The sequence below is a fragment of the Macadamia integrifolia genome, chromosome 9 (genome assembly GCF_013358625.1).
Source record: "Macadamia integrifolia cultivar HAES 741 chromosome 9, SCU_Mint_v3, whole genome shotgun sequence".
In the NCBI taxonomy this organism is placed as follows: Eukaryota; Viridiplantae; Streptophyta; class Magnoliopsida; order Proteales; family Proteaceae; genus Macadamia; species Macadamia integrifolia.
In genome coordinates, this window is record NC_056565.1 from 29,389,972 (window position 1) to 29,411,125 (window position 21,154).

The 21,154-nt window shown below is 38.6% G+C and overlaps 1 protein-coding gene across 1 annotated transcript; it reads left to right on the forward strand.

The window, feature by feature from the left end:
- The first annotated feature begins 829 nt into the window (after positions 1 to 829).
- On the forward strand, positions 830 to 20,937 carry LOC122089458 (histone-lysine N-methyltransferase family member SUVH9-like). Its single transcript, XM_042659212.1, has 2 exons — positions 830 to 3,031; positions 20,418 to 20,937. The coding sequence occupies exon 1, from the start codon at positions 977 to 979 to the stop codon at positions 2,921 to 2,923; it is 1,947 nt and encodes a 648-aa protein (XP_042515146.1). The 5' UTR covers positions 830 to 976; the 3' UTR covers positions 2,924 to 3,031; positions 20,418 to 20,937.
- Positions 20,938 to 21,154: the final 217 nt, after the last annotated feature.

Consider the following 21,154-nt stretch of genomic DNA (forward strand, 5'->3'; position numbering starts at 1 on the left):
TGATTTATCATTATGTCAAGAAAACCCAAAAGATAGTTCAATTTTGAAAGGATGACGTTTCAAGAAGTGCGGGGCATCAATTCGACTCTTCCTCTCCATAGAGCCTAGGATCAGAGAGTGATCCCATGATTAGGGTGATCTAAAAATGCATACCTGAGTCTTTTCAATCGTGAAATCACTCTCTAGTCCCTAAACTCTATGGAGAGGAGCTGTATCCCTCCATCCTATGGGTCTCATTTTTTTTCCAAAACCATTTGGACAATGCAGAAGTCAACCTCATGGCTCTCAATCTCTCTTGGGACTAAAGCTTTTTCCAGTCCAAATGGGTTACACGGTCTAATATGAGATTTGCCTGGTACACTCGAATGGTGGGCCAAGGTAGTTTAATTTGTTAGCATTTAGAACTTCTGAACTCCCACCAGGGCCACCACTCTTCCCCTAAGACATCCCACCTAAGCCAAAGCCGGCCGGGCCCATTTGGTACGGTGGTGGGGGAGCACGAGTTGTGTGATCCTTTTTATAGTGACATAAGGAAGCGTAAGCGTAAGCGTGAGCGATGTAAGAGAATTCAAAAATCAAAATATAAAATTTTGAAACAACCCATTACCGCCAAAAAAGGTAACATTTGCGCCAAAAATAAAACAAACACAAGGGGTGTTTAAGTCAATGCACGATGACACTTGCTTTCCAAACTTGCCTAGTGAAACACCACTTGTCCTCTAGGCACCAGATATTCTTACCACGCGTTGTATTCTCATTGGCTAGGATTGAGTTCCTGACGTCCACAACACAACGGACCAGATTCTCTCTCTCTCTCACTGTCATTTGCGTTTCTTCGGACAACCTCAACATTTGTAACGTCACCTCTTTAATGGTACGCGATGGGGACAAGTTCCAAATTCGCCATGAATAAGCTCTGCAACTCCGACACTGAAGAGCTCATTTGAAGAAATCTTTTTAAGATTACTACCTCAAGATGGGTTCTTTAATCCCTTGTCTAGACCTGAATCTCATCCCTGACTACAGCATTGCGGTGACCCCCAAAAGCGAGCCCAAGCTTGAACCTCTTGACGAAGAACTATACTTCTCAACCCCGAACCCTATTTCTAATTCTGATCCCAACCCTGATCCTAATTCTGACGTCATCCAAGAATTCTCTCCGGTTTCAGATATTACTGGCGAGGAAAGCGATGTTTTCTCACAATACTACCGGATTTCTCAGCTTTTCCAGTCTGTTTTCGCCAGGAAATTGCCACAGCATTCTGATTTGACGGTTGTGGATCCCAATTCACTTGCAATTGTTCCTCAGCCTGAGGAAACTGGCGTCTCTGCGGCTGTCTTGAATTACAAGAAGCACAGTCGGTCGGCGGAGATGATTAGGGTTTCTACTCTTGCGGTCGAGGACGCTAGATACTTTAGGAATTTGGTGAGGACGACGAGGATGCTTTATGACTCTCTGAGGATCTTTTCGTCTCTTGAAGATGAAAGTGGGAGAACAATTGGTAAGAGAATGAGGGGAGATTTAAGAGCCGCCTCGTTGATGAAGAGCAGGGGTCTCTGGTTGAACAGAGACAAACGTATTATTGGTTCAATTCCTGGTATTTACGTTGGTGATGTGTTCTTCTTCCGTATGGAATTGTGCGTGATTGGACTGCATGGCCAGCCTCAAGCGGGAATCGATTATGTTTCGGCGAGTCAGAGTTCGAATGGCGAGCCGATTGCAACGAGCATCGTCGTGTCTGGTGGGTATGAGGATGACGAAGATGCAGGTGATGAGATAATCTACACTGGTCAAGGTGGGCAAGATAGGCAATTAGCTAGGCAATGCGTTCACCAAAAGCTTGAAGGGGGCAATCTTGCATTGGAGCGGAGCAAGTATTATGGGATTGAAATACGGGTCATTCGGGGGTTCAAATATGAGAGAAGTATTACCAGTAAGATCTATGTGTATGATGGTCTCTATAGAATTGTTGATTGTTGGTTCGATGTTGGTAAGTCTGGTTTTGGTGTCTACAAATATAGGCTTGTGAGAATGGCTGACCAACCTGAAATGGGCAGTGCTGTTCTAAAATTTGCGGGGAACCTAAGAACGAAACCTTTGGCAGCCAGGCCATCTGGTTATCTTAGTCTTGATATCTCCAAGGGGAGGGAAACTTTGCCCGTTCTTTTATTTAATGATATTGATTCGGATCAAGAGCCATTGCTTTTTGAGTATCTTCCGAAGCCTGTGTTCCCACCTTATGCGTTTCAGCAATTGGGTAATAATTTCGGGTGTGATTGTGTTTCTGGTTGTTCCAGTGGTTGTTTTTGTGCTCAGAGAAATGGTGGAGAGTTTCCGTATGACCGCAATGGGATTCTCTTGATGGGGAAGCCTTTGATACTTGAATGTGGCAGTTTCTGTTGCTGTCCACCTACTTGCCAGAATCGTGTGACTCAAAAGGGTGTGAAGCATCGATTGGAAGTGTTTAGATCAAGGGAAACAGGCTGGGGAGTTAGATCGTTGGATTTGATTCCAGCTGGTTCCTTTATTTGTGAATATACAGGCGTTGTGCTTGCCAGAGAACAAGTGGCATTATTTACTATGAATGGTGATAGTTTGGTCTATCCAAGTCGTTTTCCTAAAAAATGGGTGGAATGGGGGGACTTATCTCAAGTTTTCTCTGAATTTATGAGGCCAGCTTACCCCTCTATTCCTCCATTGAATTTTGCAGTGGATGTATCTACAATGAGGAATGTTGCTTGCTATTTCAGCCATAGTTCAAGTCCTAATGTTATGGTGCAGTATGTACTATATGATCACCTTAATATTCTGTACCCTCATCTCATGCTGTTTGCGATGGAAAACATCCCACCTTTAAGAGAGCTCAGCCTTGATTATGGAGTGGCTGATGACTGGGGAGGAAAGCTCGCTATCTGCAACTGAACAATTCTGAAGAGGTGGCAGATTTTGTGATTTTGCAGTTTTAAAATTTTTTTTTTAGGAAAATGATGCTTCGAGCTGTTTTTGGGATCAACTCAACTTTCTTTCAAGGTAATTTTTAGATCTTCTTAATAGTTTAGACTGTAGACATCTATATATATATATATTTTTTTTTGGATGAATATAGACATCTATATTATTTCTTTAGGAGTATGGTTTTTGGCCAAATGCTTCTTTTCTTTCTCCATTTTTGATTGATTTGTTGTATCTTTGCCGGTGGGCTCTTTTTAGTTCATTCTGATGCTTGTTTACCTAATGAGCCTGGTTCATTTTAGCTCATTAGCTACGTTTGTTTAGCCTGGTACCTTTTTTACTGTGCTGCTTTATAGAACGACCAATATTGTGTGTCACGATAAATACTCAGAAGCTTACTTTAGTTGAGACCAAGAAGTGGGAAGATATTACTACCCCTACTGTCTCTGTTTAATTGCTTATGCATCAATTGTTTTGAGCTCTCTTTTTCTTTATGGGTCACTGTTACACAAAGTGTTTGATTGAACTTCTGTTAAGAGTTTAGGTAATCATGAACCTTATATGGCTGCTAACTATCATCTTCTTATATCCCATTCATATGGTCCTTTAAATTGGTAGAAAATTGTTGACAATATGGATTCTGACTATGAAACTGTGTTGAGAATATATTTTTCTTCTGCTTGACGTTACCAACTTACTATTAAGCTTCTGCTTGATGTTACCAACTTACTATTAAGTTTCTAACATCCCTATGTTTTATTTGTGGTTCTTCTCCCCCTGTTTTCTTCAGAGCAATTAATGATATGCTTCATGAAGTCATTGCCACTGCTTGCTCCATTTTCAATTTCTTCTGGTTTCTTTTCACTGTAACAGCATTACTTTTTTATCCATTAGAATGTTTAGAATACTAACTGTTCTATTCCGTGGTAAGTCACATGCCTGACAAATACCTGTACGAGGTCTTTATTGCTTATGAAAAGCACATGGTAGGCTTCCCAACTACCCATAGAGATAATTTGTTGGGTTGTGGGAAACAAAAAGGAGTCTGTTGCAGATATATGCTTTTAATAAATGGTTGTAGATGTGGATCGAAATCCTCTGCGGGGAGCATTCTTGGTGGAGGCTGGCAGAGAGCATCTAGGATGGCGACACGTGGACGATCAGATCGTCATTCTGCTGGGAGACAGAATCCTTTTTGGTCCGAAATCCGATTTTTGGGCATCACCGGTTCGTCCTCGACCAAAACCTAGGGTTGGTCTCTGTTTCCCCTTTTCTTCAATGCTGTCATTGGCAATGGTTGCAAGTCCAACAAATCAGTAGCTGGAGGAAAATTTTCAGGCAAGATGAGGTGCCTGAAAGAAACAGGTAAGACAGACTGAGACCCAAGCCACCTATCTGACACAACACAAATGAAGTACTGGGGGTGGTAATGGTTCATAGATTGGCACTGTGAAATTTAAAATGGAGTCCCCGTCAATATACTGCTTCTTAAGCATGAAATATTCATGGTGAAGAATGTTTTCCCTGTCATTGTCCTCAACAATAACCCAGAATGGTTCAACAAATCCATGGATTTTCCTTTAAACTGAAAATCTGGAGTTATAGTGAGTTCAACTTTCAGCACAGAATGAGTGATAGGTTGAACATGAGCCGCCAGGTTGAGCTTTGGAAACTGGTGAATGTAATTGTGAAGTGGTTTCCCCATCTTAGGGTAGCGCATGAGCTCACCAATCTCCTGAGCAGAAAGATCATAGTACCTCTCCCAGGCCAAATCTTTTTTCTCTAGTTTCATCAGGATCTCAACTGGAATCCCTTTGAACAGGCGAAGGGGCATATGGACACTCCTAATCCTTTTGTTAACCATCTTACACAATTTCAAAGCTTTCTCAGCTAATTGTGCCCATCCTCTCTTAAGGACAATCTCAAAAAGGGCTCGTAAAAGACGACTAGCACTCTACAAGGTAAGTAGAGGAAGGAGGGTGAAGGGAGAAGAAGAAGAAGAGGGGGAAACAGAGACCAACCCTAGGTTTTGGTCGAGGATGAACCGGTGATGCCCAAAATCCGGATTTTAGACCGAAAAGGGTTCCGTCTCCCAGCAGAATGACGATCTGATCGTTCACGTGTCATCGTCCATGTGTCGCCACCGTAGATGCTCCCTACCAGCCTCCGCCAAGAATGCTCCCCACAGAGGATTTCGATCTTGTAGATGTTAGCGGTTGAGGACATGTATGGTAGTTATTGTGAAAAATTGGGAATAGAAGAAAAAATTTATATTAGAGCAAGTATACAATGGGGTTGCTCCATTGCGACCTAGGTTGTGGGTTTGAGTCGAGAAATAGCCTCTCTGCAAAGCGGGGTTAAGGATGTGTACATTATAACCCTCTCCAAACCCCGTAGTGGCGGGAGCTTCATGCACTAGGTCCACCCACACTCTTTTTTTTTTTTTTTTTTAATATACATTGGGGTTGTTTATATTGACTCTTTCATCTTTTTGGGTTGAAGAGGAAGGAAAACTGATACTGCTAGTGAACTTAGAATCATACCTTTAGCAGTCTCCCCCAGTATATTTATATATGAAAATGAAATACGAGCATAAACGGAAAGTGATTCCTTGTACAATAGGAAGAATAAAAGTAGAAGTCTACTCTAACTAGGAAATAGGAATCTAGCCCAACTAGCCTTATATGAGTAAGCCGCGCTAGGGGACAATCCCCCCTTATCGTGGTCACATACATTCTTTTGTACCCTCGCAGTACACAGATCCATACTCAACATTCCCTCTCAAGCAGAAACAGACAAATCATCCATGCTCAGCTTAGAACAACCTTTCTTGAAAGCAGGACCAAACGGAGGCTTGATAAACACATTACCAAGTTGATCGGCAGAAGAAGCAAATTTTGTAACAATCAACTTCTACATGACAACATCTCTCAAAGTGGCAATCGAACTTCAATGTGCTTGTTTCTCTCATGAAACACTGGATTGCTGACAATATACATAACTGCTTGATTATCATAAAAATTTTCATGGGTTGAGTGACTAGAAAACCCAACTCTTGAAGTAATTATTTCAACCACATCAACTTGGTTATAGTATGGGCCATAGCTCAATATTCAACCTCAACATTGGATCTAGCCACAATTGTCTGCTTCATGCTTCTCCAAGTGACTAGGTTATTAGCTACAATGTGCAATATCCTGTGGTTGATCTTTTGTCACCATCAACACTAGCTTAGTCAGTATAAAAAAATCCCACCAAATCAATGCTTTGATGAGGATGATAAATGAGCCCCTTTTAGATACTTTAGATATGACAGACTGTCTCTTTTCATTATTTCCTATATTGATGCTTGTCTTCAAAGTCTTCACCATCATTGGTACCAAAAAACTTTTGATGAGGATCCGTGGGAATATCAATAGATTTAGAGGATAACATACCAGCTTCAGATAACAGGTCTAAGATATATCGTTTGTGATAAACTAATTCCTTTCTTACCCGGCAGGTGATGCAGTGTAGGCCCAACAATTGGTCTTCTAAGGAGGTTTCCTTTATTTTGAGGCTATCGATCAAGTCAATTCCTACCCAGGTTAACCATCTATTCTACCAAGATTTGGGAAGATATCAAAGTCAACCTAAAGAAAATGAAATCTGCCCCTTCTACCATATCGCCCAACTGATTTGTTGGGGGATTAATTCCCAAAATTGGAAGGATATCGTACAGCCTGTCTAATTGAAGAATCAATTGAGTAGTTTCCATAATTTTTGGGACCCAGCTGATAGATGCGTGGAGAAGAAATTGTAGGGATTTTTGTGATCCTTTTACAGCTATTGTAAGGTTCAGTTATCGGCCCCACTTGGTTAGCTCACATGGTGGATCAAGGAAGATCTTTTGGAGTTTATTTTTTCTTTCACAATAGTTTTTATTTGCTGTTTTAGAAAGTGGATTTCATTTCATTAAATAGGATCTTAGGAGTATTTTAAAGTAGATTTTCTAATATAATTAGGATTCTTTATTTTGTAACCAATTAGAGGTAGGATTTATTTCCAAATTGGGATGTCTCTAGAAGATCTTAGGCTGTAACTGATTTTATTATAAATAAAGGACAAGCCTGATCTACAGCCACGATTGATTTAACAAAAAACAAGAAAAAAGAAAAAGGAAAAAAGAAAAAAGAAAAAAGAAAGCTTTTTGTTTGGAAACTGTGAGATGCAATGCTGTGAGAGACCGCTTGGATGAGATGCCCTTGGCTGAGATACCCTCGTGTAGTTAGCATAGTTGTCATGGCGTCATGGCGAACCAAGGCGGTTGAGGGGTGGGTAATCGATTTGGCGGTGAATCGCCCGCTGTAGCGTTGCCATGGCAATCAAATCACCCATGTGTTATTTTTTATTTTCCCTATTTTCTAAAGTTATTTTGTATGTTATAATATATACCCTATGATATAAAAAAAAATAATCAAGATTAAGCAACATCAAGTCATAAAAAGTCAACATAGTCACACTCACATCAAGTAAAAAATCAACATGATTAATTGACATTTAGAGAAACGCTCTTGTTCTATAATAAGTTTTATTGGTCAAATGATTTTATTTTTACATTAGACTTTTTGTATTAGGTATAACACAAAACTAGCTTTCCAAAAAGTCTAAGATTACTTAAGTCTGAGTTATGACAAAGTTATGTTCTGGTCAAACTTATTTTAAAGTGTGCAAATGCTGTTAAATTGCTTGAATGGAAATAATTTTATGGACATCAAAACAAAAGATTATTTTACCGGAATTTTTGTTTTTAGCAATGTTCTACCATGATAAGATTTATAAAATTTTCAAAATTGAGAAAAATATTAGCATTCGAAAGTTGAAAATTGCTCTACAACAAAAAATCTAGTTTTTGTTCTTGGACTGGGGGGGTTGACTTTTTATCCTATTGGAATTTTATTCTTAAACTATTTTTATTGGATTCAAATATGGGGTATTTGCTTATTTATGAATATTATCTTAAATAAATGAAATAAAAAAATATAAAAACATTTACTTGAAGGCGGCATATAATGCAATAAGGCTACAGTAGCCTAGGCCCCAGGCAAACCGCCTGGACGCCAATGTGGCACCTTGACAACTATGGTAGTTAGGTGGGAGGCCTTCTCTACAGTAGATGAGACACCTACATATCCTTCTTTAATTTCTGGTTTATTCTTCATATTTTATTTATCGTACTGTGAGTTCCTGCAACTGAGAAACAATCAATCCAATATTTTTTTCCATTGTTGTTTCCCGGAATTCTTCATTGATAGACAATATATCGATCCTACTGCAGGGTTGGTTCTATTTGAGCTAGCTCCTACATTAGCTGGACTTCAATGCCAAGAAATTACTTGTGAGAACCCAAGTCCAATTGAAAATGTTGATGAAGATAAAGGTTTCACCTCTGCAATTTCAGATGCATCATATCCAGATATAATGATGTCATTCACATAGACAACTAACACAAGAGTTCTGGTGTCTAACAAACACATAATGGTCAAAGTAACATTATGAGAATCCACAATGAGTGATAATGGAGTTGAACTTGTCAAACCATACTCTTGATGATTGTTTCAAACCATAGATGTTCTTGTGAAGTTTGCAAGCTTTGGCATAATTCTCCGCATGAGCTACATACCCTGGAGGTTGCTCCTTATAGACCTCATCTTAAAGATCACCTTACAAAAATGCAATTTTATATCTATCTGGTACATAGGCCAGTCTAAACTCACAGCCAAAGAGATCAATACACAAACAAAATTTAAGTGAGCAATAGGGGAGAATGTTTCAAAATTACTTACACCATGTATCTGGGTATATCCTTTAATGACCAATCGTGCCTTAAGGTGTTCCACGGAACGATCTGGATTTTACTTGATGGTGCACACAACAACATAATTGCACGAGATTTTAATATATCCTATTTTGAGTCTCAAAGATTTACTCTAAAATGAGTCCAAATTTCAAATCCCTTAACTTAGGAGATTGCTTCTTCATCTCAATAATCCCCGTTTGATTTAAAGACTATCATTTTTTCTCACTAAAAGAAGAATCATTCCTCTATCTAGGAAAGATGTTTGCAAGTAAATTATGTCGGCACTTGGTGACGATTTTGATAGTGAAAGCGAGGGGGGATGAAATGTCTACTTCTGTAAAGGACGAAGAAGAAACAATAGATCTCGGAAGAGACAACGGAGATGATTGCTATGAATATCTAGCCCACGTGAAAAAAAGTAGATTCTCTCTTAGCGGCCCTCATGACTAAAAATCTTGCTTATTCTGGCACGACGACTCCATCTTATCTAGGACCTGAGTCCCATTCTCATAATTGTACATCCAATTCTTATCTTTAAGTCGGTGGGTTTGTAAGTGGTTGAAGTCCATCAGACTTATTAGTATTTGAAGTCCGTTTTAGTCTATATATGGAGGCGATGGTTGTAGGGAGGTATTGTTTATTAGAGTTCTAAGTTGAGAGCTTTGGGTGTCTTCTGTTGATCTTGTATTTTGCTATATGCTTCGAGCTTGTGTTGTTCAAGTGCTGTTTGTAATTCCAATATGTACTGCTTCTGAACTATGCAAGTGTTCATCTTATTAGAATATTAGTTTGTGTGTTTATCTGCTGATTCTATTTTACTGTTTTGTTTTAGTTTTTAATAGTAGTTGATCCAGCTTGAGGGGGAGTGTTAAGATCATAGTTTTTAAGTAAGGCAGTGCTCCGCTTTACGTGAAGTGGCGCCTTATGGTTTTTTTTTTTTTTTAAACACATTTTAAAATTACTTGATGAAGATTCCAAATATAGATTTTTTATTAGTAGGTGTATGATTTTGTTAACACTTGAAATGTATGGGATCAGTTTTACTCCACCAAAAATAACCAAAACAAACAATACAAAAACACAATTCACAAATAAGGTTTGGATTTTGTCAAGGGTTTTAAGAAAGGACTTTGAGAAGGAATCAAGGAACAAGGAAGAACCACTGATCTAGGCTACCATTTTGCTCCGGCAGCAGTGAGTTTGCTCCGGTAGCGGTGAGCTTCATTCTTCTTTGACAGGAGTAGAAATATAGTGGATGACCTTAGGGCTTAGGCACTCATTTTGGCATCATAGAGGTAAGTATAATAAATACTTGTATTTTTTATGTCTTCTTTTCTTTATATTTATAATTTTGTTTCATAATTATGTATTTATATTATATGTTAATATGGTATGATGATTGATGATTGATGATTGATGATTAATGATTGATGATTGATGATTGATGATTGATGAACTTAGTTTATTCACTTATTGATTTGTTTTCTTGATGAATATCTTACATTGGTATGAATATGAACTTTTAATATTTATTTAACATATGAGTAATAGGATTCAACTAGGATTTGAGCAAAATAGATTGGTTTTATAAAAAAATTACACAAGAACGCTTTAGTCAATAAGGCGACGCTTTATGCCCACCTTATCGCTAAGGCGCTCCGAAAGACCCTCAAACGCCTCCGTCGCCTTACCGCCTTAAAAACTATGGTTAAGATATGTCTTAAAGGTTGCTCACGATGGGGGGAGTGTCCGTATTGTGTTTAAGTTGGGTTTAGTTATTTCCATTATTAGTCTAGTTATTTACTTTCCTTGTAAATTAGACAAGGACATGGAACCATATTTCTGCTGTTGGTGCTAGTTTGCGGTTGGTATTTGCTACTGGGGATGTTAGGGTTATAGATCAGTTACCTAATCCCACAATATCTCCATGGATTTTGAATTGATTTTCTGGTATTAGGGTTAGTTACCACATTGAGTTGATCTGCTATTTGAGTTGGTCTCCGCCTCGATATTGGGCTTGCTAAAGTGTTACTTCGCAAGAGATTCTGTCTCTTCCTCCTTTCGTGGTTCTTGTTTCCTTCTTTATTTGTTTTTTTTCTTTCTACCATAAATTCCCTTGTCATGTCACAATCCCTTATATTCTCAAGTCTTTTTTTTTTTTGAAAAAATTATATTCATAAGTAGATTCTTGGTTGATTTATTTAGTTTCTTCTTTTTAATAATTCCCATAACTGCTTTCCTTTTCATCTCTTGCCTATATCTTATCATACTTCGAAGTTTACCCTTTTGCCTAGTTGGGTTTATAATTGGATTCTAATTTCTTATATACCTTTTAACATTAAAATATTTACAAATTTACCATTCCTTCCTTTTATTTACCCAAAAACCCCCTTGTACATTTTGACTAATTACTAGATTGCCGCTATCTCTTTTTAATTGATATCTTTTGAGTCTTCTCTTGCTTTGGTGGGTCCATAATTGTGGCCAGTGATAGGATTTAAGCCCGGGATTGTATGAAATAATTACAGAATTATCATTGGGATTATGCATTTTCCATATTATTGCTATTGTGGGCCCTCGATTACATCAGTTTGGGTAGCAAATTTTTGGACAATTGATACTTGCATGATGTGGTGGTTGAAGATTATTTGTTCGAATTTGCTACCGTAAGGGGGGGAGATTAGATTTTATTGTGATGCTCATCTTTTGAGATGCTGATTATTGAAAATTATTGTCCACTTATAATGCTACTACACTTGAAGGGGGGGGGATTGGAGATTATAATATCATCTGCTCAAGTTATCAGTGATTGGAGTTATTATCCGCTCAAGTAATCAGTTGGAGATTCGTATCCGCTCAAGATTATTTTAGTTGAGGAACTATTATTATCTATCCGCTTGTGTCCTTGGCAACAGTTTTATTTTTTGAAGATGATATTCAACAACAATAAAATTTTTCTGGTCCACAACAACCTGATGTTGTTTAGTTCCCAACAACCTGATGCTGCTACTTGGTCTCCAGCAACCTGATGCTGCTGCTTGGTTTGTAGTAACCTATACTACCTAGTACCAGCCTTCTTTTGAGAAGAGCTTTTGATGCAGTTGTTGGAAACTACACTACTTGCCTTCCTTGGGAGAGTCTTTAATGTTGATGTTGCTGTTGCCATTGCTGCTATGAGATTTTGTGGATTTCAGATGGTGTTGTCTACCGCCTATTTTGTTCGTTGTTAATGGTTTTACACGATGGTTTTTATCTACTAATGCTGCTAATGATTGATGTACTTGAGCTGATATTACTACTGGCTATTGGAGTTCTCTCTGTGCTCACTGGAGTCTATAACCGCTATTCAAGACTGATGTTGTGTTTTGATTTTCTATTCTTGCTGGTCCAAGCTGGAACTTTCTTTTGATATATGTATACTCCAGCTTGAGGGGGAGTGTTGAGATATAAGTCACGAGTTAGGGGTTTGTCCTGACCTAGTAGGTTTGTCCTGACCTAGTATAGTTACTTCCTTTCAAAGTCAGACTAGGTTGCTTTATTATTATTTGATTTCATGTTTAGAGTAGGTTTCCTATTTAGACTACAACTATATTTTGTTACACTAGATATAAATAAAGGAATTTCCCATGATAGACCTACAGTCTGAATCTATCGTGGGCTCAACAGTCTCTTCTTCTTTCTCTACTGATCCTGGTTTGTCTATTTGTCACATCTTAGATTCGTTACATTACCTTTTGCCAAATAAGGGTGGTAATCTAGATAAAAATTTCTCTTTCCAAAAATCCTCATTACAACCTGTTCTGGATAACACTTTAGAGAAGAAAAAATCTTTATACCATTTAAAATGAGATAAAGTAGGGCACCTCAAATTCATCAATAGTTGCCTTGTTCTATTGGCCTGAATTTCAGTAGTTCCAACAAAATGTATTGTATAGATGAGTGTATTAACTACATCTTCTTCAGTGATGAACACCTCTTGTTCAACATTTCCAACTTGCTGGGTCACCATGTATTGGTTTTGGGCTGCAAAAAATTTCGATTTTAGCATTCTGACTTAGATTAAAATCCCACTAACCTCTAGTTGTCCAGAAAATTCACAAATAATAGCATTTGCTATTGTAGAATCTGTATTGTTTAACTTGCTAGAGGCAGTATCATACATCATCATATGCCTCATTTGATTTGTTATTTGATATTCTAACTTCCCATCTAAATTCCGTTCAACGATTGATCGACCATCATACTGAGAAAGATTTTGCATATTTTTTTCTTCAGTTTGAACGCCAACTGGTGTGGGTCTGGGATAATACATTCTTGTGGGTGCTATAGCCATTGTTTTATGCCCATACATAATCTTATTAACTTCTAAAGGATTAGATTTATCCTCGGCAGTAAAAGTTTTCTCTAGTAATTCAATCTCTTCATCCGAATAATGTTTCTCTCTTTTGAGATCACATTTACTTCGGCTGGAGCTTTTCCCTTAGTTTAAATATCTAGTTTAGATAATTTTTGTACAAACGCATCCATGAACTCACTATCCTCTTTTCTAGGGACATGAAGTTTGAGTGAATCCTTGGTTAAGTTCGGAGGTGGTTTAAACATTACCATTTTCTCTGAGTTACCCCACTTTGGATACTTTGAAGCAAATTTTGAATTCTTGTAGTCTGTTTCACTAGTGATTGTATGCATAGGTTTGTGTAATTATTTTATTCAATTATTTGATTAATGTGATCCATAATAACAACTTCAGGCCTTTCATTTTCTCCATTATATGAGGTTGCTTTATACCCTTAACCTCTGTCATCCCTTTTAAAGATGTCTTTGTTATTTTATGGTTGTCTTTGTTGGCAACCTCGACCACGTGGCGGTGATGACTTAGCTAGTTTGGGTGACATGGCCGGAAGTGGTGACTGGTAGCGTTCGGTGTCTCCGATGAAATAACAGAGCTACATGGTGCATCTGGAGATGATTGATTCATCTATGATAGGTGGTGTGGGATTCCTGGTCAAAACTAGTAAATTTGGCTTATTTATGTATGGGGGCATTTTTTGTAGTGAAAATGATTTTTCTACAAGATGTTTTCTTCATGAAAAAGTTAGTGTGTAATTTATCCTGTCCAACGCACCTGATTTCGTCTAGTTTCGATACCATATGAAGAAGTTACGAAATCCGTAGCAAAAAACTGGCTTATGTGACAGTTGGAGACAGTTTCGGCATTGAAGACGATTTTTTTTGGAAGAAACATGTTCCATGTAACCTTGTGAGAAAAATTCAATCTTTCCAACGCAGTTGATTTCGTCATGTTTTGATTCTGTATGAGGCAGTTGCGGTATCGGAAAGGTTCAGGGGCATTATGTTCTTTTTGCATGGTTGAGTTTGACGATCAGGTCTTCTGGAAAGTTGTAGAGCGTTAAGTTGTGGTTCCAACGCACTTCCTTTCGTCTCGATCGGATACCGTACGAAGAAGTTATGAGCATCTTCGTGAAGTTGGTCCGAAAAATTCGAACAAAAAATGCTCCTTTGCTCTCGGTGTTAAGTGGTGGTTTTGAGAAATTGAAATTAAATTTGGAGGGGCTATGTGCAAATATTTTAAAGGTAGGGGCTTAAAAAAGTGTTGGGGTTTTGGTGTGTGGCGTATAGGAGTACCCTTGCTTTGAAGATTCCAATCGGGTAGATCTAAATTAAGTGAAGCAATTCCAATGGTCTGAGTTTCACCTTTTTGCTGAGTGGGATACAAGCTCCCTTAAAATCCAGAAGAAGTAGCCAATGAGAAGGAGACAACAAAAAAGAGGCTGATCGCTTACTCTTCATGACGTCATTTAGGTCGAATCATGACTTTAATGATTCTTATCCTACGGTCTATATTAAATGAACTTTATATCATCCTATGGCCAGAATTATCGGCAAATTTTAATTCTTGATCAACGGCTTAGATCGAGGCCTCGTTCGCCGCGCCTCCAGCATACGTTATGCCGCACCTTTGAAGATTCCAATGGAGAAATCCTGTTAGCCCAACTTCAAGAGGGCATAACTTTTGATTTCCAAGGTTATTTTGGTCCATCCAAGTCCCTATTTCAGAATTTTGCCCTCTACACAATGGAAACAAGAAATCTGATTTTTGAGAAGTGCAAGATTGCGATTTTTGAGAGAGAAGTCTTCCCCTCCATTGATGTCCATGTGTTGAGCTTTAATGTCACTAGAGTAGCTTTCTTTACTCCATTAAAGGCTTGAGTGTGAGGTTGGTGGGCTCTATTGATGGAGTATTGACTTCAAGCTAAGAGAGAAAGAAAAAAGAAGAGGAGTGCTTGAGGGTTGCGTTGATGGTGCTTTAAAGAGGCAAAGGGGAAGAGAGGAGAACAAAAGCTTGTTAGTGGAAGTTTCTAGTCATCCCAAGCAATTGGTTGTGAGGTTTCCTAACCCTAGATTTGCATTACATGTATGTATGCTAGGTTAGTTGTGGATGAATTTTATGCATGCTAGCTAGTTGTGGATGTACATATTAGGCAGTGCTTGACTGTAAGACATTGATATAAGCCCCAATTTATTGTATTCTTCTATTATGCTTAGTGGGTGCTGCATATCGTACCGACATTGCGTGTGCCATCTCAGTTGCGGCTTGAGAAGTGTGTGAGTGCTCCCAAATGTGGGTGTAGTCAAAAGTAATTTATTGAGTAGGCTACTTCAGGGATGTAGTCATATTGCCGAACCTCGTAAAAACCTTGTGTGTTGTGTGCGTGCTTGTTTGCCTTATATACATTAACGTGCGTGGAATGCGAAATGGGTGTGCACACTTGGAAGTGCTTATGAGAGGCTGAGTGTGCATACGTCTATGTACGAGCAGAGACAGGTACAGGGACATCAGGGTTTGCCTAGTCAGATATCGGACAAGTTCTTGGGAATCGGAATTGGACACATTGATTCACCCCCTCTCAGTGACTACCGGGTTACAACAATCTGGGGATTTTTTACAATACCAGTTAAGCCGAATGAAGAATCTGACATTAATTTCTTCCTTGGTCATAAAATCACACCATTTCTTATGGAGCTCTTGTCGAATAGGTTCGTTAAAATATCTAAAGAACCAGTTCATTTTTTCTTCTTTTTCTTTAGAGAAAAGTCTCGTTTAACACCTATCTTAAAATATTCTTCTGTTTGAAGGACATTCATCAGAAAATCCATATCAGAGTGTGTAGGTCCTATGAATCGTCTTGATTTAAGCGAGTACTACTTGTTCCAGGGTTGTCGACTCGATAAAATGACTGCTGAACTTGGGACTCTAACTGTCGAGTTCCTGGAAGGATGGTATGATCCTTTTCCTTTTCAAGATCATTCTGAGGAACCATAGAACATAAAGCCTTTGAAGAAGGGGACCAGCGGTATTTAGCCTCGTTTTCCTTGAGGATGAAAACTATATTTTAACTTTGCCTTTAGGGTATTGTATTATGCTTTCTAGAGTCTTATTTTCTTTCGGCTTGGGCTTCTATAGAGTTCAAGTGCCAGGTTTCGGGGAGTTTGATATAAGTGGTCTTCATATCTAATTGTATTTAGTACATTTATACAGAAATCTTGAAATGTTTGCTACTTTTTTGTGAAGGTAAAAGTTTCCTATGCCAGCCAGTCACTTCTTTGGGTTTTTTTTTTTTGTAATTATTTCTCTTTCTCCTATACTATGGGGGTTCCGTGTGGATGATACCATTCACATGCCGCCATTAGTGTGGTGTGAGAGATTCCACCCACACTAAAAGTGTGGGGAACCCTCCCCCTGATGCAGATATGGCTGCCCTTACCTGGTTGGACCAACATGATCGGCTTTGGAAGCCAAGAGCTAAGAAGAACCGGTCCAGCCCAGGGTTTTGGTCCAACAAGGGTTGAAAATAAAATTAGTAGTTTACTTAGTATTGTATTTCATGCTTTTGCTTTCCAGATTTGAATGTAGGAGTTAGGATTTATTTCCTTGCATTGGTTTCCTTTTATGGTTGTTTCCTAGTTTAGGCTAGTTTCCATTTCAGTTAAGCTTCTAATTCTGTCTTTACTTTCCTATATATTGACTGTAACCGATGGACAAAGTAGAGTGATTTGATTATTAATTATAATGTTGAGTTTGTGCACTAGTGAAGTGTGTGATTCCCCCCTTCCCCCTCTCTATTATGATTTTCCCTTTCTTTCCTAAGGTTCTCCATCAAATTCGTATCAGAGCCGAAGGATCATCCTTCGTTCTCTCCCCATTCCCTTCTTTCTTCCATCTTCCTTCTTCCCTTCCCATTCTCTGTGTAGGTTCTACCATGACTGAGAACCAAAAAAAAAAGAAAAAAAAAAGAAAAGGATTCTGCCCAGAGAACCAGAATCGACCCCTTCTGTCCCAACCCCCTTTTCTCCCAAATTGATCTGATTGACCCCTTTTTTTTTTTTTCTTGCTTTCGATCGACTCATTCACATCACCCTTGAGTTCCATCGGCCAAAAAGAAAAAAAGAAGACGAGAAGAGAAGAAAGATCGAGAGGCAGGGACAAAAGAAAGAAGAAGAAGAGAAGCGAGAAGAGAGAGAGAGGATCAAATGCCTGCGAAGCCATCGCCAACCTCTCTTGATCGGAGCTGACTCCTGCTGTTGGTTTACATCTCTGGAAAGAAGCACCTCCCCTTTTGTCGGTAACCCAAACCCCATCATAGCCTTTTTTCTTTTTCTTTCCTTAGTTTTTCTTATTTCCCAATTTGGCCCCGCTCTTTACCTTTTAATTCCTTTTATACCATATTTCTCCTTATTTGCGATTAGACCACTGCTCCATACCTGATAGGCTAATACACCCTTTTGTGATTTAAAGTAAGTACAATTCTTCCATTCCTGCAAAAAAAAATTACCATTCTGCCATTCCTTTTTTTAAATTTTCATCTATTTACTACTTTGCCATTGTCTATGAGTATTATCTGTTTGTCATCACCATGGTAGCCAATAGTGAAGTGGTTCAGTAGCTGAACTTTTGTAAAAGAGAAACCGATACAAAAATTGATGCTCTCACTACCATGGTCACATCCTTTAAGACAATGGTGGAATCAATGCAAGTTTCTATGGGATTTATGCAAGTTTCTATTGATCGTTTGGTGGCAGTATATAAAGGAAAGAGTCCCATTCAATTTGGGGATTCTTCCAACACCACTTCACAGGATCCGTTAGTATCACTACCACCACCACCACCTCCACCACCATATGGAACTGGTAGACATGATGATGGAGTAGAAAGAACAACAAAATTGGATGTCCTTGATTTTTATGGAGACGATAATCTAGAATAGTAACTTGACTGGATTCACAGCTTAGATACATTCTTCAGATGGTACGGGTTGACTGAGGCTCGAAAGATCCTATTTGCAGAGGCCAAACTGAAAGGCACGGCCCGAGTCTGGTGGATCAAGCAACAACAGAACCAAACCCGAGGCATTGGTTTGGTCACTACTTGGGCTGAAACGCATGAAGTCATGAACCAGAGATTCTTGCCTTCTGATTGTAAGCAACGTATGCATCTCAGGTTTGCACAGTTGAAACTGGAGAATTTGGCCGTTGAAGAGTATGTTGTTAGATTTTATTATTTGGCCACTCGTTCTGATTTTGAGTGCGATGAAGAAGTATTAGTGGCACAATTTCCCAATGGTTTGCTCCCTCACCTTAGTGTTGCTCTTGCTTCTAGTCAATTGCCTACCATGGAAGACGCCGTACAAGTAGCATATCAGGTTGAGGAAAGTCTGAAATGCCCACACAATCGGAGAAACTTTGCAGATACTTTTCCTTGAGGTACTAGTTTCATGCTGCAACAGCCTCCTACCAAAGAAAGGTCATCTAGTAAACCACAAGCTAGTGTTACATCTATGGCCTCTTCACGATCTAGTCGGCCGTATTCTCCACCTCGATATGTTTCTGAAATGTCGTCTTCACGGCCTACTTGTTCATACTCACCCCCTCGGCGTGGTTCATATAAACCTTCTAATTCTTTAAAATTTACAGTTCGGTGCTACTCGTGCCATGGATTTGGACATATCAATGCTCAATGCTCCAACCGTTTGGTTGCTTTTATTGATAAGGATTCTCCTATACCATATATTCCCGAAGAGCAACTTGGTTCTGACTCAGTTGATTTAAGAGAAAAGCGTGCGCCAGGTGAAGTCAATGACACTCAGTGATGAAGACCAACATCATTTTTATGTCATTTGTCATGTGTTGACCACTCAGAAAGCCACTGACAATGAAGATTGGTGCCACAGTAGTATTTTCCAGACTCGTGTGAAGTGCAATGGCTAGTTGTTAACCTTGGTCATTGATGGAGATAGTTGCACTAATGTTGTCTCTGAAGATGCTGTTCATAAGCTGGGATTGAAGACAGAGCCACGTCCAAATCCCTACAAGGTTGCTTGGGTGAACAACACTAATATCAAAATCACAGATAAATGTTTGGTCACATATTCTATTGGTGGATTTAAGGATACAGTCCAATGTGATGTCCTCCCTCTGAAGGTGTGCCATATCCTTCTTGGTCGACCTTGGTTGTTTGACAAGAAAGTAGAACATTGTGGCTATGCCAATACCTATGCTTTCAAGCATGCCAACTAAACTATGAAGTTTCATCCTGCCAAAGATCTCCCTGAAATTAAGCTCAAGAAGATGGTGGGATTGTTCTTTATTCATAGTATTTTTTCAGACGGTCTCCTTGGTCCTTTTCCTAACTTGACGGAATTGAGTTCTTTTCAGAGGAGGAGAGTTGATGTAGATACGGTTGCCCTTACCTGGTTGGACCAACATGACCGGCTTTGGAAGCCAAGAGCCAAGAAGAACCGGTCCAGCCCAAGGTTTTGGTCCAACAAGGGTTGGAAATAAAATTAGTAGTTTACTTAGTATTTTATTTCATGCTTTTACTTTCCAGATTTAAATGTAGGAGTTAGGATTTATTTCCTTACATTGATTTCCTTTTATAGTTGTTTCCTAGTTTAGGCTTGTTTCCATTTCAGTTAAACTTCTAATTCTATGTTTTTACTTTCCTATATATTGATTGTAACCGATGGACAAAGTAGAGTGATTTGATTATTGAATTATAATGTTGAGTTTGTGCACTAGTGAAGTGTGTGATTCCCCCCTTCCCCCTCTCTACTCTGATTTCCCCTTTCTTTCCTAAGGTTATCCATCACCCTCTTTTGTGAAATATCAAATGAATATGTTGAATGACCACATTATTTTTCTAGTTCTCATATATTTTACAATACTTTATATTTTGATTGATCCTAGACATTCCCCAAATCTTTTCCAATTTGGAAAGACTCAATTACCACTGAATCTGAAAATTCCTGGATGGATTCTGAATCCATCATGCAAATATACTAGAACCCAGGTGGATAATGCCCAAGAACTGTTTTATATTTTGGTACGAGCATCCATGCAGAAATTGTGTTTTTAAGTTATGTTTAGATTAAAAATAATTAATGATTGTATGTTACCAAAATTTGAATTGTTATTGCTGATACATTCCGTTCTCTTAATTTACAGTACTATTTTGGGCCAGTTGTTAGGATTCTCTTATTTTTAGTCTTTATTCCTGTGATATAGAAACTTCATTGGTGCTAAAGTTACCTGAGATATCTGATGCAGGTTCTGACAAACAGCAGTTTTAAGACTCAAGATAGCTATAATTCTCTTCATTTTTGCCATAGAAGAGGAGGCTGCAAATGTTGATTCAGATCTCAGATTTGCAAGGTGTTAACCAATCACCATCATCCATCACAGTTATTGCTGCTGTCACTATATTGATTGCAGGCTTTCAGCTCCCCAAACCAGTGATGCGGCTCTAGAAATGAATGACTAATTTAGCTGAAAAGAGTATATCCAGCTAAGAAAAGAATGTTGTAGTTAGTGATCGAGCTGGAGTTCCCGGACAGAAGATCCTTTCATCGACTTTGTGAGGGAATCCATTTAACATTGTATTTTGTAACAGGGTTCCTTTTATATGTGCACGGGTACATATCAATGGTCAACATTCATTTCCGTTCATGTAAATATCTTTCCGAACTGGATACAAAACTAGCTTGTCAGGGAAGCATGTACTACACGAGATGGATGCATGATTGCAGGTCTCTTACCATAGTTAATTTTTTCCCCTGTTTCAGTTTTATACCTGGGAATGGTATGATTTTGGCAATTATTTTTTTTCCTGTTTCAATATTATGGCAGGGAAGGAAATGGTATCGTCAGTGGCTGTTTGTCAAGTGGCAATTTATATGGTATTTGTGAGAGAGATGCTTACTCCAGTCTTTACAAGAGCCCTTGTGGGAATGGATCAGAAGGTGTTGATCATTTATATATTGTGTTTTGGAATTTTTTTTTTTTTG

Bases quoted from the DNA above. Each gene is read 5' to 3' on its own strand.
- LOC122089458 (XM_042659212.1), top strand. From the start codon at position 977: ATGGGTTCTTTAATCCCTTGTCTAGACCTGAATCTCATCCCTGACTAC.